Source organism: Emydura macquarii, unplaced genomic scaffold (genome assembly GCF_026122565.2).
Source record: "Emydura macquarii macquarii isolate MOO-44397 ecotype Brisbane River unplaced genomic scaffold, CSIRO-AGI_Emac_v2 contig_2676, whole genome shotgun sequence".
NCBI lineage: Eukaryota > Metazoa > Chordata > Testudines > Chelidae > Emydura > Emydura macquarii.
This window is the reverse complement of record NW_027132813.1, coordinates 37029855-37053106: the sequence shown is the minus strand read 5'-3', so window position 1 is coordinate 37053106 and position 23252 is coordinate 37029855. Positions and strand designations below refer to the sequence as shown.

The following is a 23252-nucleotide window of genomic DNA, read 5'->3' as shown; positions in this document are numbered from 1 at the left end:
CCAGGCCAGGCCTGGCCAGTACTTGTCTGGGAGAGCACCTGGGAATCCCAGGGGCTGCCTGCAGGCTTCCTGGGAACAGCCTGAGCATAGAGGAGCGAGCAGCGGTCACTGGGCATGCTCAGCTCTCTGAGAGGGGGCAGCAGAATTTGACAGCCAGCGGGGAGGAGGGAAGAACGGGTGTGGGCAGGGCAGGGCCGGGCAGATGAGACACCAGCGGAACACTCACAGCAGCCTTCGGGTCTGCCCCCTGCTCAGCCTGCTCTGGGGTCTGTGCAGCCTTCCACCGCCGCTGGCGCTGGCCCTTTAATTACAGCTCGGGGAGGGGTGGAGCCTCGGACGCCCGGCGAGGCAAGTTTGTCCCAGTGGCGGCGCCGTAGCCTCACTAGCCGTTACCGCCGGTGCGGTTCAGCTGCCTGGTAACCGACGCCCGCCCCGCTGGGGAGCATGGATGCTGCGCACCGCGCTGCGCTCCTCGCCGTCTCCTGCCTCCGGACGCCCGTCAACCCGCGCACCAGGGCGCCGGCTGCTCTGTACGAGCGGGAGCGGCGCCCGCCGGCCGCAGCGGGGGAGAAGGTACCGCGGGAGGTCCCGAGCTGCGCCGCGGGGTCCGTCTCCGGCCGGGGGCCGACTCGGCAGCGCTGGGACGGGCGGTCCTTCTTCCGGCCCCGGGGCGGGCTCCCCAGTAGGTCCCGGGCCAGGGCTGGGAGATCCCGCTGGCTCCTCCCTCGTGCGGGGAGCCCCTGCCGGAGCGGAGGGCTGGCGGGCTCCCGGCCGTCGGAGGCGCTCGCATTGCGAACACCCCGCCTGACTGCGCTCCTGGGCCACGCGCGTCAGTGTGGGCCGGGTTCTGTACAGCCCCGAGCACCTCAGTGGGGCTCCGCAGCTAGCCTGGCGGTGCGAAGCTGCACTGTCTGTCTGTGAGCGCTTGGCGGCTGTTAATACTTCCTGACTCCTCTTTGCTGTGTGAGTGAGGCGATGCATTAGAGATTAGACAGTGTGGAAGTGCTGGTGCTGGCATTCAGACCTGGCCATTACTAACCTCTTTGTGGCCTTGATGCTCTGCTTTATGGGGTTCCGTCAGCTCCCCTGAAGGCTTACAGACCTGCTAGGAGGACCACGGTTTTTAATATAGAGATGGCTGCTCTTTGTCATAGAACTTAAGGCCAGAAAGGATCATCTGATCTGACCTTGCATATCACCTACCCCCACCCCCACCCTGCATGACAAAATTAGTCCATGGTGTTTTAGAGCTCAGGAGACTGAACGTTATGTGCCACAGGCAGAAAATAGGAGGAACCAAGGTCCACCAGTGCCCGAGACTCTTGTAAAAGGCAGGACATTAAGTGAGAGCTGCACACAGATCATCCTGGCAAGAAACCTGCACCCCACTCTACAGAGAAAAGTGACAACTCCCCAAGGCCAATCTGTTCCCCTGACCCCCAATATGTTGCTATAACAATCTTTTATGGCAATTGTAGTAAGGGAACAACACTGGAGCTGAAAGAATTTACATTTTAAATAGGGCAAGGTGATCTCCTGAAGATTAGCCTCTGGATTAATGGTATATTTTTAATGCTGTTTTAAAGTGAGGTTTTAAAACTGAAAGTAATGTAAGTTTCATCTCTTAAGGAAATACTTTAAAATTATCTATAAGAAGTATTTTCTTCTATATAAGGACAACTACGTTCCCACTTTTTTAAACTACTACTAAACAGCTACTTTTTAAAAACAAAATGCAATGGAGATTACTAGTGAGACGATGAAAGGAAGGAGTCCCGTAAGAAATGGGTTTTAAAGAAGATGGGCAGGAAGTGGGGGATGGTTCCAAGTTTAGGGAAAGGATGTTGAAAGGTGTGAAGGCAAGAATGGAGAAAGGGGAAACTTTAAAGCAAGAGGAGTGGATTGTAGCATAGTGAGAGGAAGAAATAGGAGTAAATGGGAAAAGATCTACGAGGGTAAAATTATGCAGCATCATGAGAGTCGGAACAAAGGGCTTGAATTTGATGCACTAACAAACTATACACTAATGGAGTGGGTTAAAGGAAATAGAGTAAAAAGGAATCCTATAAAAAGTGGCACAAAATCAGAAAGGCTAAGGTACAAAATGCGGTACACCTAGAAAAGGAATAAAAGCTTCTATAAATATGTTAGGAGCAAAAGAAATACAATGGAAAGAGTGGGTTTGCTATTTAGTGGGAAAAGAGCTAGTAATGGATGACATCAAGAAAGCTGAAATATTTAATACCTATTTTGCTTCAGTCTTCATTAAAATCTTAATGTACTAGATATTTAACACACTTTATTAATATTAACAAGGGGAAAGAAACACAAGCAAAAATAGGAAGGGAACAGGTTAAAGAAAATGTAGATAAGTTAAATGTAGTCAAGTCAGCATGCCCTGATGAAATTCATCCTAGGGTACTTAGGAACTAGCTGAAGCAATCTTGAAAACATTAGTGATTTATCTTTGAGAACTCATGGAGGACAAGTGAGGTCCCAGATGACTAAAGGGCAAACATATCCCATATCTCTAAAAAGGGGAACAATGAGGACCCGGGGAATTATAGACTAGTCAGCCTACTTCGATACCTGGAAAGATACTGAAACAAATTATTATACAATCAATTTGTAAGCATCTAGAGGATACCAGGGTAATAAATAAGAGTGTGGATAAACATGGATTTGTTGAGCAGATTATGCTAAGCCAACCTAATTTCCTCTTTGACGTGGTTACTGGCCTACTGGAAGTGGGAAAGCTGTAGATGTGATATATCTTAATTTTAGTGAGGCTTTTTATACTGTTCTCATAGGCATGATGTTCTCATAGGCAGACTAAGGAAATATGATTACATTACTATAAGGGTGAATATATAACTAGTTGAAAGACCATACTCAAAGAGGAGTTATCAGGGGTTCGCTGTCAAACCGGGAGGGTGTATCTTAGAGTCTGTCCTGGGTCCTGTGTTGTTCAATATTTTCATTAATGACTTGCATAACAGAGTGGAGAGTATATTTATCATATCTGAGAATGACACCAAACTTGGTGGGAGGGCTTGCAAGCACTTTGGAGAACAGGATTAGAATCCAAAATGACCTTGACAATTAGAGATTTGGTGTGAAATCAACAAGATAAAGTTCAATAAAGACAAGTGCAAAGTACTACACTTAGGAAGGAAAAATGGAATGCACAGATACATAATGAGTAACTGACTAGGCAGTAATAGTGTTGAAAAGGATCTAGGGTTACAGTGGATCACAAATTGAATATGAGTCAACAATGTGATGCAGTTGTGAAAAAGACTAATATTATTCTGGGGTGTATTAACAGAAATGTCATATATAAGACCTGGGAGTTTACTGTCCTGCTCTACTTGGCACTGGTGAGGCTTCATTTGGAGTGTTGTCTCCAGTTTTGGGTGCCATGCTTTAGGAAAGTTGTGGACAGTTTGGAGAGAATCCAGGGTAGAGCCACACAAATGATAATGTTTAGAAAACTTGACCTGTGAGGAAAGGTTAAAACCACTGGGCAAGAAGACTGACGGGGGAACTGATAAATGTTCAGATATGTTAACGGCTGTTATAATGAAGACTGTATTCAATTGTTTTCTCTGCCCACTGTAAGTGGGACAAGAATTAATGGGTGTAAGCAGCAGCAATGGAGATTTACGTTAGATATTAGGAAAAGCTTTCTAACTGTAAGGATAGTTAGGCACTGAAATAGGCTTCCTAGGGAGGTTGTGGAATCCTTGTGACTTGGGGTTTTTAAGAACAGATTGGACAAACACCTGTGAGGGATGGTATAGGCTGGCATGGTCCTGCATCAGCGCAAGGGCCTGGACTAGATAGCCTCTTGAGGTCCCTTCTAGCCCTAAATTTCTATGGTTCTGTGACTGATGAACTGAGTGATTTCAGCTGTAATGTTTTGGATAGAATAAAAGAGGGAGATTGCAAGTTACTAGGTAGAGAAGAATGCAGAGGAGGAGGAAAACTGGGAAATAAATTTAAGTACAGAAAGGAATTGTCATGGATTGGCAGTACAAGAGTTAACCCCAGAGGAGAAGTAAAGCTTTTGAAAGAAGGAAGAGAATCAATTTAGGGAGGACGTTTGTGTCGTCTGATTCCTCAGATTTTTTTCCAGTGGCACTAGGCATCACAGGAGCAAGTGTGGAAATAGTAAATGCAGATAGACAACCAAGTTTGAGAATGAGAGAGATTAACAGTATGGTGAAAGAAGATCAAAGGAATCAAGTATAGAGGAGATGACAGAACTTAATGTTGTGACTCATGTCACTGAGAGAAGGGAGTGTTGAAGAGGAAGAAATGAGAGGGCCAAGAGTAGCAGAGAAGTCAGATAAGTTTCCTGAAGATCAGAAAAAGCATGAGGGATAAGACAAGGGGGAGTCTGAATGTGCGGTTTTGGAGTGGTCAGAAACAGGGAATTTGGAATTGCTGTCTTAAAGCTTCCTATTGATTCATGGGAAGCATTAAGAGAGCACAGCTAAGCTGTCTCCAGGCTGGTAGCTATTTCTCTGTTCATTCAATGAAAAATATTTGTCCTTTTTGTATTACAACTTGTATTTGGCTGTTTCTTCTTAAGAAATCCTTATAGCTCACTCTTCTGGTCAAGCAGGGTATTGTGCCTGTGAACTCTCCCTAACCACACAGGTTCACTGAATCACAAAACAAGGCAACCATGTGAACTGTGGAGAGGGGAGAAATGAAGTGTAAATAAAAAAATAAATAGACCTAGTTCAGCAGGAAACTTTGGACAAACATTCTGTGCCACTCTCAGTCCACAAAAAATGCCTCAGCTGTTAGCTTAGTAGGCAGCTTAGCAAACCTTTACTGTGCCCAGCTGCCTTGGACAAACAAAACACCTCAGTGGTAGGCCCATCAAAGGGCAGCCTTGTACCAGAAGCTCCAAAAGATGCTCTGTTGAGGTAGCTACACTGTACAATGGCTCATTCATCACTGATTAAAATCAGGCAAGCCAAACTCCAAAATGACCAGGCGTTCCCTTGCAAAAAGATAGGTTCATGCAGAGTTAATCTTAATAGCCAAGTTGTGTGCATTGCCATAGTGGCTGATTAACTTGTCCTTTAAATTTAGAATAAATACAGACTTTGAATCAAGTGTTTCTAAAAATCTGTAATATACAGCATAGTAAGCACACTGTGTGGTATATCCTAATTTAGAATAACAGTTGCCAGATGGGAGTGCTGCATCACTTGTGCCCACACAAATCTCTTAATGAGCTTTTTTTACATAGAAGTGCCTGAAGAGAGGATTTAGGAGTTGATGTGCAACTCAGTAGAAAAGGATAGTATCCTTCTATGGATCCAAAACTGAAATCACCATAGTTTGTATACATAAGGTCAAAAGAAACAAAGATACCAGCAAGTGTTACAGTATTAAGCAATGTTTGTGCTTGGTCTTTCATGGGCAATCTCTATCTGGACTTACAGTTTCACTTCCTTGTGATTGTATAATTAGGTTTGTGTTGGGTCTTCTGTACTGTATGAAACTTGAAATAGGATTTTTGGGGTGAAAACTTGACTAAAAATATAGTCAAACAAGAATTTTCAGTTAGAATTTAAGATTCTATAAAAACCATAAATAAAACCACCCAAAAATAGGCCTTAAAATGAGGCATCAAAATCTGTACATTTTTACCTTTTCCCTGATCAATGCTATTTAATAGTTAGTACTGAAAATACTATATTTATATTAGCTACCTGCCAACAAGAATTGTAAAGACTTTAATGGTGACTACAGTTCTGCTACGCTTCTTTTTATGTTAGGCCTGCTTTTGCCTATATTTGTCTGAGGCCCAGTCTACACTGGGGATGGAGGTCGACGTAACATCACTTACGTCAGTCTCCTAAAGCGTGCATCTACACTGGCACGGTAGTTCTGTCGACTTAAAGCACGGCAAAAGTCAACGTAATAAAACCACCTCCGCAAGTAGCGTAGCGCATAATTCGAATTTCATGGGTCAATTTTGCGTCAGTGTAGACGGAGTGTGATGTAATTCAACGTTAATGGCCTCCAGGTGGTATCCCATAATGCCCTGTTGTGACCGCTCTGGACATTCGCGCTCTGCTGTTAAGTGCCCATGCACACCGGAAATGGACCCTCCCCTCATGCCCCGGGAAAATTTCATTTCCTGTGCAGCCAGCGTGGAGAGAGCTTTGTAGCTGAACTTATGGCTACAGCAAGGCCCAAACGTGCTCCAGCATGGAGTCGACCAGACGTCTTAGATCTCATTGGTCTGTGGGGTGAGGAGTCCGTTATGGCTCAGCTCAGAGCCAGCAAAAGAAATTTGGACATTTACAGGAAGATATCCCAGGGCATGTTGGAGAGGGGCACAACAGGGATGCGCAGCAGTGCCGCGTGAAAATCAAGGCGCTACAGCAGTCATATCAAAAAGCCAGGGAAGCTAACAGACATTCTGGCGCCTTGCCCACAACATGCCGCTTCTACGGGGAGCTGCATGCAATTCTCGGCAGCGACCCCACCACGGTGCCACCATGCAGCATCGATACCTCCGCTGCATCCTAGTCCAGGGAGAATGATGAGGACTCGGTGGACGAGGAGGAGGATGAGGAGAGCAGAGTGCAGGAGAATGGGGTGTCCATTCTCCCAGACTGTCAGGACCTATTCCTGACCCCAGAGCAGTCCAGCAACACATAGGACAGCAATAATGATCCCAGGGAAGGCACATCTGGTGAGGTTTTTTTCTTCTTAGCAGTTATGTCCTTTTAAATGGGGGGGGGGGGGGGGGAATTTCAGGGGTTTAGCAGACTTCACTGAGGGGTTACTCCTGGAACAGATTATTTATGTGCAGAGGTATGCTCCGAGAATCATCCGTTGATATCTCAAGGAAACTTTCATGTAGGTAATCTGTTATCCTTTGCACAAGGTTTCGGGGGAGGGCAGCCTTGTTTTTTGCCTCCACAGTAGGATACTTTGCTGCACCACGCTGCAATCAAATGAGCCGGGATCATGGCAGCATCAACACAGCATAGCAGCATAAGGGCCAGGCCGGTACCCCGCTGCATGCAGCAAATCTTCCCTTTCCTCATGCGTTACCCTCAGGAGACTGATGTCGCCCATAGTCACCGAGGGAAGACGGTGCATGTTTAAAGTACCCGAGCTACACAGCTGATACCCTGTACCTCTCAAGTCCCCTTTTCACTGGGCTACTGGGTCACTTAAATAATTTTGCCATGGTATCTGACGAGACTATTAACCCGCCCTCGCTGTCCTCAGCTACACTGTGGCCACTTCGTCCCAAAACGGTCATCTTAATTCAACCGTGGCGCCTGGTCAGCCCTCTCATTCCAGACACTTGAAATGAGCATTTTAGAGATAATTAATTATCTCTATAGCAGAGTAAAGTGCCCCTGGCTTACCATCTCTGTAACGGTACAGTGAGCCTACCCTTCTGAGATGCTCGTAATAGAATGCGGGTCTGGCTTAGTCTTGTGCACACTAAGGGGAGTATTTTATACATTGTTGCATTTGCTTCAGTTTTCTGTGTCTGCTAACAATGGCAACGATGTGCATTTCTTTTCATTCTGTAGACACCTCGGCCTTGGCACCCGCCTCTAGAACTGCTACGGAAAGACTATCGCAGATCAGAAAGAGAGGGGGAAAAAATTGAGGGATGACATGTTTGTTGAGCTCATGAACACAGAGCTCCGAGCGTGGCAACTGACCTTGTCCCAGAATGTGGACAGGGAGAATCGTATAGCAATGCAGGAGCATGAGCGCAGTACCACGCAGGAGATGCTGCGAATCATGCGCGATCAGGCAGACATACTCAGATGGCTTGTGGAGCTTCAGGAGGAGCCGCGGCAGCCGGAGAGAGTCCTGCTGCAGTCCCTCCAGAACGCTCCTTTGCCTATGGCTTTGCTGCCCTCCTTCTCCCCCACCCCAAGCGGTCTTGGAGGAGAATGGCCAGGCTGCAGTACATCGTGCATTCCACCCTGGTGGAGGCAAACAGAAAGCAGCAGCGGCCATGCTGACAGCTGTTCTGCAAGCAACCATGCTACCCCTTGAGACTGTGAATGAACATTCGACCCCTGTCCCCACCGACTTGAATGTTCATAAATTAAAGTTTGCATCATTTCAATACGTCTCTTTATTAATTCATAGCTTGTTTGGGGAGGGCTTTGGAGGGTATGATATTGATGGTAGGGGGGATGGTAAGCAAAGGCACAAAACATACAAAAACAGAAATCATTACTGCGTCTCATTGCAAAACCTGGTTTTCAATGCTTCCCGAAGGCAAAGTGCTCCGCGGTTGGCTCTGAGCGTATTGCTGCCATCTGGCTGCTCAAAATTGGCGGCCAGTCTTTCTGCCTCCACAGCCCAACCCTGGGGGAACCTTTCCCCATTTGTGTCACACACATTATAAAGAACACAGCACACAGATATAACTGATGGGATATTCTTTTCACTCATGTCCAGCCTAGTAAGGAGACTTCTCCATCTGGCCTTTAAACCCCCAAATGCACATTCTACCACCATTCTGCAAGTGCTTAGCCTGTTGTTAAAACGCTCCTTGTTGCTGTAAAGGTGCCCGGTGTATGACTTCATTAGCTAAGGGAGCAATGGATAAGCAGGATCCCCCAGGATCACTATTGGCATTTCTACATCCCCGATGTGAATTTTTTGGTCTGGGAAGAAAGTGCCCACCTGTATGTTAGAGAACAGCCCCGAGTTCCTAAATATGCATGTGTCATGCACCTTTCCAGACCATCCCACATAGATGTTGGTGAAACGACCCCTGTGATCCACAAGGGCCTGCAGCACCATGAAAAAGTAGCCCTTGCGGTTTATGTACTGCGTTGCTAGGTGTGCAGGCGCTAAGATAGGGATGTGCGTGTCATCAATGGCCACCCTGCAGTTTGGGAACCCCATTGTGGCAAACCTGTCCACTATGTCCTGCACGTTTCCCAAAGTCACTACCCTTCGTAGCAGAAGTCCATTGATGGCCCTGCACACTGGAATCATGGCAACTCCCACTGTAGATTTACTGACTCCGAACTGATTCCCAACCGAGCGGTAGAAGTCAGGGGTTGCCAGCTTCCACAGAGCGATGGCCACTCACTTTTCCACCGTCAGAGCTTGTCTCAAGCGAGTATTCACGCGCTTCAGGAAGGGGTACAGCTCCACGCAAAGTTCAAAGAAAGTGGTCTTTCGCATATGAAAGTTCTGCAACCGCTGGTCATCATCCCACAGCTGCATAACGATGTGGTCTCACCAGTCTGTGCTTGTTTCGTGGGACCAGAACCGGCGCTCCATGGACTGCAGATGATGCATTATGGCCTGCAGCGATCGGGAATTGTTCCGCTCGATGTCTTGTAGCAGGGCAGCCTTGGTGACATCGCTGTTGTCTGTGCTTCGGGTTCTCGCTCTCCTTTGAAAATACTCAAGGATAAGCCATGATGTATTTGTGATGCTCACAATAATAGTGCAGAGTTGAGCTGGCTCCATGTCTCTGCAGCAATGGCGAGCGCATGGCATAAACAAACAGCACGAAAACCAGTTTCCTGTTTCTTTGGGGCAAGAAGGGAGGGGGAAAGAGTGTTGCATCATGGGACAATGAAGCTCATCCCAACAGCCCTGGTGGCTAGTTGCACTGTGGGATAGCAACCCACAGTGCACTGCTTTGGATGTCGATACAAGCATGGCGAGTGTGAACGCACGAGCCCAGCGCAAGGAGCTTGGCGTGGACACGCTCTAGCGACTTCTAAAAATTGGTGGGTGAAAGTCTATTTTAGGTAAGTCGACTTCACTCTGCAGTGTAGACAGCCTGAAACACCCAGGCCCTGTCTGTGGTAGGTAGGGAAGTGGTTTGGCATCTTTTTCTCAGAACTGTGGTCATTCACATTTTCTGACTAGAAAAGAGCCAGAATTGTTTCCTTGGCTAGTGCAGACAAGATTTAACCACATATCATCCTGTTTTAATAAAATGTACTATAGATTAGAGTTCAAAATGTTTTTGAGGAGGAGGAAAGTTGAGGAAGCTATACAAAAGCTACTGACTGCATAACTGTCTTGGGACAACATTTCACAGTGCTCAGCATACGATTCTGCAAATGTAGTGATGAGGCTATTTAGATACAAAAGTTTGGAGCTGTTGCTCACTTTGGTGAACGAAAGCATGTCTGAGTAATGCAGCACCTGTTATCGAAACAAACTGGTTGCTGGTCACTAACTCTCTTACTATAATTAGAAGGAAAATAATACAATTCTCTTTTTTTAGGATGATTTTGACTTGGACTGTAATACTGAGACAGAGCAAAGTCCCACTCTAAATAGGGATTACGAGGACTGGATAGACTTTTCCAAAATGTGCCACTCAAACCAGGAATATTACTTGAAGCTGGAAGAGCTGAAGAATGCCCACCTGGAGACTATGGCAAAACTGGAAAACATGTATCAGAATAAGATGCATTTGAAAGGAGTACAGCCCCATGGTAATAAGGATACTGCTTCTACTTTGGGTTATAGGTAAGTTAAATAATAATCTCTGCTTCTATAGTACCTTTCATCTGAGTCATAGAATTAACGGCTAGAAGGGACTAATGGTTCATTTAGTCTGATCTGTATATTCTAGGCCACTAACACCACCCAGAGACTTTCAGACCAAGCTCAACAACCAGAATTAGACCAAAGTATTACAGTCCTCAGGAGACTAAAGTACTGTGCACCACAGGCAAAGAACAGGAGCGACCAAGGTGCACCAATGCTTAAGGCCCCTATAATGGCAGGGGTCTGAAGAAGTGAGATCCACCCACATGATCTCAAAGCATTTTGCAAATATTAATGATCACAGCACTCTTTTGAAGAAGGGAAATACTTCTGTGCTCATTCAACACATGTGGACACTGAAGCACAGAAAATCTAATGACCTAATTTTCAAAGATGCTGAATACCCTTGGCTTCCATTTAACTTATGCCGTGATTTTCAGATGTAACTCCCCCAACGCCACACAGTAGGAATGTCAGAGCATCATTCATCCAAAGATCTTAAAACACTTTGCAAATATGAAGTAAGGCTTACAACTCCCTTTGGAGGGGTAGGCATTATCCCTATTTTATAGATGGGGAACTGAGGTTAAAGTGACTTGTCCAAGGACACACTAAGTACTGACTCCCATTCCTCTGTCTAGCCATCATGTCCCTTCTCCAATTCTGTGTTTTAGGAAACAAGAACCAAATCCTATCAAATATCATCCTGGCCTTTCAAATGATATCCCTTCTCTATTTGTCAGCACAGCCATATATTATATTAGTCTTGGATATTTAAACCACATACAGACTCTGAATGGGGGACTTGTTTGTTTTACAATAATGCTCTTTGCTATTAACAATGCTATTCACAGCATCTCTTGTATAATATATTTCAGAATGAAATACTGTCTGGGGGTCTATATACAATGTGAAAAGAAATTTGCTACTTTGCTAAAACAGTTCAGTATAGACTTCTAGTGCTTGGCTAACACACTCTTCCCATGAACCTTGTCTTCTGCCCCTGGCAAAAACTGAATAAAATGGATGCCCCTTATTTGGGCTTCTTGTAGGGTGGACAGACCCTAAATCTTGTAATAAAATCATCTTCTGGTTGTGGTATATTACTATTAAATATCTTAATGAACGTAGTTCTAAGCCAGTGGTTCCCAACCTTTTTGGCTCGATGGCCACAAATATCACTTTAACAACCCTAAAGGGTCTATCAACTCATAAGAAATGTATTGACGTATACACCATTAAGGACTACAAATCACTACATATTAAAAGTAAACATTTTGATGCTACTGTGCTTATTTTTATATTCACTATTTTACACCTACAAATTACTCCTGGTATGTCACACACTCACAGACAAAGCACTAATGTAGATGAGTGACTGTCACTACACACTGAAGCACATGGCCTGGCAGCTAAGTCACGATGGGTGGCCTGCCAAGTGCAGGCCAGACTGGAAGGCACTGATTTTTAGAGTCCTGCCCCTCCTCAAGCATGGTGGGTCCTGGCTGCTCTGCCAGGAGACCGCTGCTTCCCCCTTACTTCCTCTCACCCCCTCCTCCCGCCCACTGTAGCCAGACAGAAGGAGGCTGCCTCCTTGCTGATCTTCCATCCCCCCTGGCTGCAGCAGGGAAGCCGCACACATCCTGTAGCCCCGTGCGCTCCACCTGGGTACCTAAGCAGTGGCTGCCTTCTGCAGCAAGGGGGACGGGAGATCAGTGCTCCCCTCCCTCTAGCTCCAGCAGGGACCCCAGCACGTAGGGACCCAGGCAGAGCACTTTGCTGTACTCCCTGCTGGAGCCAGAGGAGAGGAGTGTTGATCTCCCCTCTCCTTGGGTGCAACAAGGAGCCTGCACCGGTCTTGTAGCCCCATGGCAATGTGGTCCGCCTGGGTCCTTAGGCAGCAGCTCCCTTCTGCAGCCAGCAAGAGGGGAGTGAGTGGCAGGCCACTTTGAAAGACCCCATGGACCACTTTTGGCCCCTGGGCCATGGGTTGGGAACCACTGTTCTAAGCTATTTTCAGTATAATTGGACTACCAGTCCCAGCCAAAGATGCAGCTGATTATTATTATTGATCTTAAAACTGACTCTTTTTTTAAAACACGTATTGCATTAGTGTCTTAATGCCTCAACTAGGTCAGGGCCCTGTTGTGCTAAGTGTTGTACACACACGGTAAATGAGAGTTCCTGTCCAGCCTATGCTGCCCAGCCTCCACATTCTTGCAAAAAGTAGGGTTAATGCTGCTTACCATTCTGGCAAAGTGCCTTGAGATTTACAAATGGGAAAAACAGTGAAATGATTTACTGTTGGCTTTTGTCTCCAGATTAAACCTGTTACTCACAAAACTTTTTTTCTTTTTTAGATCAACATGGGATAAGAGCTCATTTAGGCCACTGAATCTGCATAAATCTTTTTCTGAGCCTGACTTAAATAATCCTTCCTATTCAGGTTTATCTGATGGGTCTGATACAGAATTAGAGTTGGAAGAAGAAAATGGTAGTGAAACTGGGTCACTGACATTTGCTAAGGAACAGATTGAAAAAATGTGGGATGGGTTTTCTGTGGAGGACTACGTCTGTCGTACTAAACATAGTTTACCAAATTCACCAATGTTCAAAATGATGGAGAGGAAGCAGAAAGAGTGGTCACCAAAGATCACTGTGCCTAAGCCTTTCCAGATGACTATTCGAGAAGCTAAGAAAAAACAACAGAATGTCAAATCAAAGTCACAGATAGAAATGGAAAATAATTTATTGAAGAAACAACTAGAGGAAGAATCAGAGTGTCAAAAGAAATTCCGAGCCAACCCTGTGCCTGCTTCTGTCTTCCTTCCACTCTATCATGAAATAATGGAACGAAATGAAGAACGCAGGAAGTTTATGAAAGAGAGAAGCAAATATATTCTTTTGGCCTCACAGAGACCATTTCAGTTTATCAAGAGGGAGGAGCAAAGGAAAGAAATTAGGAAAATTCAATTAAAAGACCTTTCATTGCCTGAAAAGAAAACAAAATTATTCCAAGCAAAACCTGTTCCTAAATCTGTTTACAGTCCAGCCATTAATGACAAGTTAAAAGAAGAAGAACTCTATAGAGAAATTAGGATCCAAATGAGAGCTGAAGAGTTGCTACGTAATTCATCTCTTCCTAATAGCAGACTGGCTAGTAGAACTATCAATAAGCACAGGAAACAAAAGTGCAGTGAACAGAAAGAACAACTGGAGCATAAACCAAGGAGCAGATCTAGGGTTCCAAACTTTGAAACACTACACAAAAAATTCCAGGATCGGCTCCTGAAGCAGAAACATGTGAAACACATCACAGTCTGTGAACCCTTCAATCTTCGTACTCCATGTATCCCATCCAATAAAGGGAAGATTCTGCAGGATATTCAAGCTGATGAAGAAAAATTAAAAGAAACACGCTGGCCATATGCATCTCCAAGATGCAAACCTCGAAGGAGGTGTTCAAGTGCAAATTCATCTCCCTTAGGATATGAATTATCTAAATCTCCAAGAATCACAGAATCTACCAAAAGACGAATACAAGCTATAAGGTGAATAGTTCAGTGATATGTTACATATAGTATAAGTTACTTTATAAATCCTTGAGAAAATAGACTGTTAGTTTATGCCACTAAATATTTAATTCCATATTTTTTTCATTACTGCAAGAAAGTGCTACAGTGGTTACTCTCATCTTTTGATTGATGTATGTTTTCTAGCTGCTGTAATATACATTCTTTTACCCCACAGACATTTCAGGAAAAGGACTATAACAGTTCCCCAGTGTATGCCTGTAGCCTCTACTCCTCAAATGAAACATAAATATTCCATTGTCTTGTCCCACCCTTGTTTCCTCCCTGCTCTTCTCCTTTGAATTACCTTTCACAGATCCTTCCTTATGTTCTCTCTAGATTAAAATTAATTCAGCCTTAGTTTATTTTTCCACTCAGGAAATCACTTGAGGAAAAGAGAGAGTTGGAAGAAGAGCAAAAAAGGAGCAGAACAAAGCAGAAACAAAGAGCGAAAAAGCTGCAAAAACTTATAACAACACGGGCTGAGGCCAATGACCCACATCAGAGCCTAGCTCAGATGTCTAAATCCAAATTAAAAACAATCAGGTATTTTGCTGTATCCCCAAAATCCTGAACCTCTAGATGCAAATTGTATGTTAAACATACAATCCAGTCACAGTATGAACCATGTTAATGTAACTATTCATGTATATCATAAATTAGACACTGTCCAATATTCTAGATAGAAAAGGGTATGAACAAATAAGAATATTTTGATCAATCAGGAATTTAGAACTGGTGTCCATGATGATGAACAGGTCTATGTGCTGTTCCTTATATTATCATACCACAACTAACAAGGCAGACTTGTTTTTAAACCTGCCTATAAGCTGAAGCGGGAAATAAGGGTTCTCACTAATAAATACTATTAAGTTAACATGTAGCTAGTACAGTTCCAGCTTCAATTCCACTCTTCCAATTTGCAAAGATACTGCCATGTAAAAAACAAACATTTTTTCTCTTTATTTTTTAAAATGTCACTTTTTTTTTTTTTTTTTTTTTTGGTATTAGGTGTCTTCTGCTTCCTGGTTGCTGAGCAAATATCTTCTTTACTCTGATTTGGGAGTCAAATCTAATGAGAGAAGGAAGTGGGGCAGACATATTACATGACTCTGGTATATGTGTCCATAGCTTCACAGGAGGCAGACAGGGCTCAGGAACCAGGCATGGGGGAGGCAGCAGTTGTGTTTCTTCAGTAGAGAAGGCATGGGGAAGTTGGCAATGACAAGACCAGAGGTTCCTTTTTCTAATGGATTGTGAATAAGAGTACTGAGGGGGATGGAAGGATAGTTCTTACAAAAGGAGCTATAGATTAGTGGTTAGAGGATAGGACTGGGCTCAGGAGAGGTCGATTCTAGTCCAAAGCTGCTGTGTGACCTTGGGCATGTGATTTAATTTCCAGGTTTTGGTTTCCCCTTCTGTAAAATGGTGAACAGATTTTTTTGTTTGGTTGGGTTTTTTTGCATGGTGGATGAATGAATATTCATTAATATTTGTAATGTGCTTTGAGATTGCTGCACATCTGTAGACTTCTGTCCTAAGTATTACTATTATTACTATTGCATGGAGGAGATGATAGCTGCATTAACAGGTGGTTGTTTATACAGTTATATAGATATGCAGGATTCATTAAAAATTACACATGAACTCCAAAGATGTCTGCTTTGTAACTAAAACTGGAAGATACCTGGACTTTTTCTGTTTTTGAAAGATAAATTAAAGGGTTAAGACTAAAAAAAAAAAAGATTTGGGAGTCTCATTAGTTGAAACATTTGGTAAGAGATATTAACACTTCTTAAAATATCAGTCTTCCATGATATATTTATTCTAACTTCACCAGTCCTTCCAAAAGCCTTCAGTCTCTTAGCTTTTCTTAGGAAAACAATTATTTGAAATTGCTATCAAGATGAGAATGCAGCAATTGAAGGCCATTCAATATAAATTAAAAATCCTAAAATGTATAATGTGTGCACAAGTTAGAGCCCTGAAATGATGCATCTAAACTCATTTGTAAGGACATCTACCTGTTTTTCCAAACCGCTTACATCAAAAAAACAGTAAATGTTCTTTAATTTTCCCACTGCCAATGGTACGTTGTTGCTGTGGTAAAAGAACTTGAGGCAACTTACTCAGTACATAACCAATGTAAAATACATAAATTTTGACTTTACAAACAGCAGCATGATGTTCTGTCTGTCTTTAGTTATTACTTATAGAAGTGGTAGCAGAAAGACTAGCCTATGCTACAAGATTCAACTTCTTAGAGTAACTGTGTAACAATCAGTGTAATTTCTGTCATGCTATATTTATAATAGGAAACATGAGAAGCAGAGAATGCGAGAGTATCTGCAGGAGCTGGAGGAAATGGAAGAAAGAGTAAAGCAGAGGCCATTACTTTTGGAAAGAGCCACTCAGGTTGTCTTCCTAGCTTGCTCTCATTCCTTAATTAAACTCATCTCCAAATATTGCCTAAGGCAATGCCAGTGTTGAATATTTTTAAGAGGCTGTCTGAAAACTTTTGTAGGCAGGCATGTCAATTCCCCTCTGACCATAAAACTCTGCCTGGTACTGTCCCCATGAAAATAAAATTTTATTTCCATTGATTATGGCTCAGCACTTACTGCTGCCTGTCTGCTTAGAGGGATGCAGACCGTTGTCCAAACATACACTTTTTTTCTCTGTTTTAGCTTGCTGACTGCTGTGTTCACTATGTGAGGTGAAGAAGGGATACTGTGTAATTAAACTGTAATTATGACTTCATTATTTTCCCTACAAACACATGACATGAATTGTATGAAGCGTGTTTTCCTAGTTCCTATCTCACCATACAAATAAAATCCATCATAACAGATGGTGCTCCAGCCTAAATGGCACGGCAATTTGATTTACTAATATGTCCCACACTCAAACCTCCATTGTCCCAAATGGAATTGTTATTGGCTAGTGGTGGCGTTGCTCTGGCCTGTGTGGAGTATATGAATATTGCCAAAACCAAGAAGTTCAGAATATAATGGTGCTGATCATTTGATCCTGTTTGTAATGTTAGCCCATTACCCTGCAGTAATGTACATTACAGAACATTCTCTGTGCATCCTTGGCACTGAGGAGCAAATCTTGCATCTATCCCCCGTTTATGATGGTATGGAAAACTCCAAATTCAGCCGAAGCAGCATGTTTCTGCTGCAAAGAGGGTTAGGCAGCAGAGACTGCTGACTGGAGGACTCTGCCCTATTACTCCCTGCTCTGGAGCACAGCTCTATGCTGCAACACAGGAGAAAGATGTATGTGGGCATGTTGAGTGTGTGGTCACAGGGTCCATGCACAGCACACGTCAACTGGGTCACAAATCCACAGTGGGAGCAGCAGGTGATCTCTTTCAATCAGGGCTATCTGGGTCATTGACTTGGGCCATATATATATAAAAATATACAGATGCATGTGGGTTTGGGGAAAAAACTCTATCCTACCCAACCCCAGTGCCTTACCTGGGTTTTACTTGCAGGATTGCAGGCCTGTGCATTTTTCAATAGCAATCTAAAAGAAATTCTGCCATTTCTTATTCACACTGAGTAATCACACTGAATTTGATGGGATTGCTGATGGTGTAAAGTGCTATGCAACACAAATTGGGGTATTAGAATCTGGCCCTTAATTATGCATTAATTTTTAGAATGCTGTAACTATTTTTATACAGAAAAATGCCAGAATAGCAGCAGAAAAGCATTACTCTGATATACTGAGAGAACTGGGGATACGTGAGGACTTCATTTTAACAAAAAGTCACACTGCTACGTTGTTCGACCACTCCAGTGCGGAAGACTTTAGAAGCTGCACTGAAGACAGAGAGAGGTAATAATTACCAATGGTTTTTTGTGTCTGTTACACACTTAGTGGTAGCAAGTTTTGTTTTAGTTTTAGAAGACAACATTATTTGTATTTCAGCAGTAACTATTTGGCTGCATTAGGTTCTTATTTTAACAGTGTCAGTCAGTGTTTCTGTAAAATATTTAATTAAAAAAAGCCAATGAAAATGATGTGCTCACATAGTACATTTGTAATCCAGTATCCTCTTAAATATATTAACACCAGGTATATAACTTAATGCACATTTTTAAAAAAGTACTTTGTTTTTTCTCTCTGTTTCATTTCTGATCTTTTACCCGAAATCTTGGCAGATTGCTAAGGAGAGATTTGTTTTTGTAGAATGTTGTTGGGTTTTTTATAAAAAGAAAGATTTAAAAATTTTAGTTTTTCAAATGTTCATTAAATGCTTGGGGGAAAATATTTTTATGCCACACTCTGCACAGCTGTTGCTGGGATTTGTGAGGCCGTGCAGGGCAGACAGGTTTATAGAGTGTCCTACATTGCCACTATTGAGATCCATGGACCGTTGCTTCCTGCAGCCTGGGGACTACTGCAGCTGTTCTGCAGTGTAGAGAGAGGAGGCCTTCTTCCCCATAGTTAGAGCCCTGTGAAATTCTTCTTATTTTTCTGAATATTTGTTTTCAAGAATTACATGTTATTTCTTTTTATCCATGCCAGGGGGCAGGGAGGGACGGGATGGAAAGCTCTCAGGGGGAGGATGGGAGGTTTGGGTCTTGCCTCTAGGAAGAGTGCTGCAGAGTGAGCCCACTCCACACTCACCTGCAGTGGTTGTTGGGACCTGGTGCACAGAGTCGCAGCACTGCTCAGGTTTGGCACAGATGCCTCTCTGTTAGGAGGGGCAGCCAGGCCACATTTGTCTGAGTGATGCCGCAACTCCATGTGCCAGGCCACAACTTCCAGAGCAGGCAACTGGGCCCAACCTCTTGGGACAGGAGCTGTTGCTGCAGGGTGAGTTTGTTTGTTTTTATTCCATGTTGTCTTGCATTTGTGAAAAACAGGGGGCTCTGTAGAGATCGACTCTGGTTGGCTCTGGGACCAGGATTTGGGCCACAGTATTAGAGCAGAGTATTAGAGTTTTATTCCTTTAAAACAGATTTTAAAAAAATCCTCCCCAAAAGATCAATACATGCACATCTTCTTTTTCTTTAGGCTTAATGAAGATAAAGTTCAAGAAAGAGAATCCTGTGATGGAGAGAAGGCAAGCCCTCAGTCTGACCAATCCTGTGAGGAGGAGGAGGAGGAGGAGGAGGAAGAGGAGAAGGCGGCAAGCCGTCAGTCTGACCAATCCTGTGAGGAGGAGGAGGAGGAGGAGGAGGAAGAGGAGAAGGCAAGCCGTCAGTCTGACCAATCCTGTGAGGAGGAGGAAGAGGAGAAGGCAAGCCGTCAGTCTGACCAATCCTGGGAGGAGAAGGAGGAGGAGAAGGCAAGCCGTCAATCTGACCAATCCTGGGAGGATGGGGCGGGGGAAGAGGAAGAGAAGGCAAACCCTGACTCTGATCATGATGATGAGGATGTTGTGGAATATGAGGATGAAAAGCATGAAGATGGTTGAGAAGAAATGCCTAGTAATGCTGACTTTAACCGAAAGGCAGGAAGACAGACTTCCTTCTCTTATTGCCTTGGCCTTGGTGCTCAAAACATATTTCATTGCTGGCAATGGGTATATGCCAAAGAAAAAGCTGACTCCTGGTGCTAAGGGCATTTTGAACTGCATACATGTAGGTCTTGTGTGAATTTCCATTTGTTAACATAACATAATTTCTAATGCTGAATTTGCTTTTTTCCAAGTAAGAAAAAATTATCATTACTCATTTTCATTAGCAGTTACACTTCCCTGTGTATGCTTTATTCTAAACTTCCTTTGCATGAGTGCGGTTCTGTGTTTGTGAGCAAAATACTAGCCACAGTTTTAAAACTCACTTTTTGCATTTCTGTTGGCTAATACTTAAGCTTTTACATTTCCAGCTCTTTGCTTTCATGCTGACAAAATGTGGTGGGAAGCAGTCATCAGGGCTGAAAAACATGTTACTCCAGAAGCAAAGGTTTTAGAGCAACATTACCTCTTATTTCAGCACTTCTGGAGTCTGCTCAGTTTTAACCAGCCCTGAATATATTCTCCCATTATGTCAGTGGGAATTTGTGCAACTCCCATTAAGGATGATGATGATGGGAGTTTCTTGTGTAAAGCCTCTGGCCATCATTGGCAGAGTGGTAGCCAGGGACACTAAAATACCAACTTACTATGCAACTGAACTATGCACCATTAAATGAATGCTCCTTTTAATATAGTTTATTAATAGCACCCCCCATACTAGGGGTTTTGGGACATTGTACAGAATAACAAAACTATGATTAATATACAGTAAAAACATATGGAGCCCCTCCTTAAACTCCTATAGGGCTTTGTAATACTAAAAGAAGGGAAGGGGAATGAATTTGTAGCATGAATTTCTGAAGCAGAATTTCTATTTTTGTTATACTATGGATTATGTATTAGAACAAATGTCTTAATCAAAGCTCCAAAATTGTGTTCTCTGTATTATACCTTTAATCCATTTTGTTTTAAGAACCATTCCACAATCCTGTGAATTAATAATTCATTATAATGTAATTATGAATGTTAGTTTTAATCTGTATGTTAGTTTCTTTATTGAGATAGTTAACTGATACTGTAAATCAAGAAATTATTACATGTGTGAAAAATACAACTCTCGCAACTGTATTTAAAATTTTTTTGAGTGAGTAGAAGAAAAAGGGTTTAATAAATTTAAATAGTCTTTCTCCCTGTATTTGCTATTCAGCTCATCAGCTTTCCTCTTAGGCTATTCCTGAACATAAAAACACAAATGAAGACATGAATTCTTCATATGGAGATCACATTCTTGTTCCCTCTCCTATTTAATCCCTGGCCTTCCTACTGTTCTCAGTCACTGCCAGTGTAAGGATGGAAAAGGGAAATATATCTGCATAATAATAAGCAGCTGCTGAAGAACTTCAAATAATAGTTTTCAAACTAAATAAAGGATAAACAAAATATCTTCATGGCACATACACCCAAAACATCTTGAGTAACCAGCGAATATTAGTAAGTTGCATTTTTGTCAGAATGCTGAATTACTGAATTTACAGTGGTTTCAGATGCCTTTGTAATCAAGTATTAGCGTTTTATTTCCCTTCTTTCTGACATATTTTGCAATACTGTTAGTCAGATAATTTATTTGGGGGATAGACCTGCATCAGGAGACTTTCACTAAAAGTTGAATTCAGATCAAGTATTTCTAATGATTGTCATGTTTCTAGCTATTGTGCAATTGTAGCATAAATGTATTAAATTTTGAGAAGTTAACTTTAACACTTGATGAACTTTGAATTTTTTAATAAAATATTCTCTTGATGAAGAGTGTATGTGTATATGTATAAATATAGTAATATAAAATAAGTGTATGTTAATACCCGATAATGAAGATTGCAGACAGTTTAAATATGTAATTAGGCTGACAAACTCCATAATGCAAACTCAGAAACTTATTTGTTTGGGTTTTTTAATGAACTTGTTCATCCTTCCTATGATGGTGCATTTACCCCACACTGGCCAGTAAGGAGTTAATAGAACCCTAGGGAGGCTGCATGAAAAGCAGCCAATAAGGGGAGGGCTGTGAGGAATGGCCAATCAGGGCCCAGCAGGCCCATATAAGAAGAACTGCAGGGCACTGCTGAGTCAGTAGCTGCCTGGAACTCAAGCAGGGACTACCATTTCTGGAGTAGGTTGCAACCCTGTAGCACCTTGGAAAGTGCAATGCAGACAAGAATCTGGGGAGAAGAGAAGGAGCTATGGATATGCTGCTGAGACTGAGGAGGCTGCTGTGGCTGAAGGGAAGTGGCCCAGGAGAGTGCAGTGATGGCAGAGGGGTGCAACAGGAGGCTGCCATCCATAGGGTCGCTGGGCTAACTAGGTCCCCTCACCCAGAGGCCCAGGTCCCCCCCAATCACCACTGGGGAAGTAGCGGTTCCTGAAACGGCCACTGGAGAAGTGGTTGGACTAGGAGCTAAACTCCCCCAGAAGGGGGGGGGGGGGACACAGACAATGACAATGACACGGCCGGAGGGCTGAGCCACGAAGCGGATGCAGCAATTCCTGAAGCGGCAAGAGTGGCTGCAGGCAAACTGTGGAGATGGAGTGACGGTGTGCAGACCGTGGACAAGGGATGCGGCCTTGAGCTAATCCCCAGGATGACCAACAGGAGATGTCAGCTTGGCTGTGAGAGATGGACATGGTGACACTTCCACAGTCAGAACAAGGTTTTTCAGCTTCAATCCTCTCTTGGCTAATGTTGGAGGGTGGCAGTGAAGGTAGGTGTTGCTGATGCACATTGTTAATGCAGAGTTGTTTGCTGACCACAAGCTGGGATTTTTGTGTTGCAGCATACTTAGTCTGGAGTGCTGATAGATTTTTACAACGTGATACTACTCAGAAAGTGACTGTGTGTAAAATGGCACTTTCTTACTCAGCAACTGTGCTTTCTTTGTTTGGAGTTATAGCTGTTGGCTGCAGTGATTGTTGTCTCTGCCAAAACAGCTCTGGGACAGTGAGCTGCATACTGTTCTTTCTTGTGCATAAGTGGACTGTACACTAATTTGCAATCTGTACTAACTCCAGTGAAGGCAATGAGGTGGTTCTGGGTAATGGGGTTTACCCTCATAATGCCATTTTTAATGTCATTCAAACTATAGGATCCCATTTTAAGGAGTTATTCTGAGCGCGAATTTTAAGCATCACATTTTAGACCTCTCAGCCTTTATCACCCTTTTCAGTTCTTTTAACATCCGAAAAACATTTTGAAACTATTAGTACAAATATTTCTCTAAATAGTCATAGGACTGTGTCTGTTGAAATAGTGGATTTCTGGACTGGGTGAATCAAAAGTATGTTGCGTTAATACACTGACCTTTCCCTATTGGAGATTAGTTCAAATCCCCCCAGCTTTGCTCACAGAAATATGTCTTAATTTTGGTCAGTGATGGACTCTTGATTTTCACAAAAACATTATCCATCTGTGTCTACTTTTGTGAAAAGACTAGAACAGCCAAAATATTGTAGCTAAGAACATGCATCACTGTTTTTTTTTTTTGTTTCCTTCATGGACAGTCAACTCCTGTCTCACTTGCCAGTTTCCACTCACTTTAGAGTTTTTATTTAAAGGTAGTGTTTAGTCTTACTTTAGTTCTAATATGTTATGTTACAATAGTTAA

General features: G+C 43.1%; 1 protein-coding gene across 2 annotated transcripts; it reads left to right on the top strand.

The window, feature by feature from the left end:
- Nucleotides 1-353: 353 nt before the first annotated feature.
- On the top strand, nt 354-21402 carry FAM161A (FAM161 centrosomal protein A). 2 transcript variants are annotated; one of them, XM_067565210.1, is made up of 7 exons: nt 354-573; nt 10277-10524; nt 12906-14096; nt 14496-14663; nt 16433-16532; nt 17812-17966; nt 19152-21402. In XM_067565210.1, the coding sequence occupies exons 1-7, from the start codon at nt 445-447 to the stop codon at nt 19552-19554; spliced, it is 2394 nt and encodes a 797-aa protein (XP_067421311.1). In that variant the 5' UTR covers nt 354-444; the 3' UTR covers nt 19555-21402. The 2 variants fall into 2 exon arrangements, with proteins under 2 accessions (XP_067421311.1, XP_067421313.1); XM_067565212.1 differs by lacking the exon at nt 14496-14663.
- The last annotated feature ends 1850 nt before the right edge of the window (nt 21403-23252 follow it).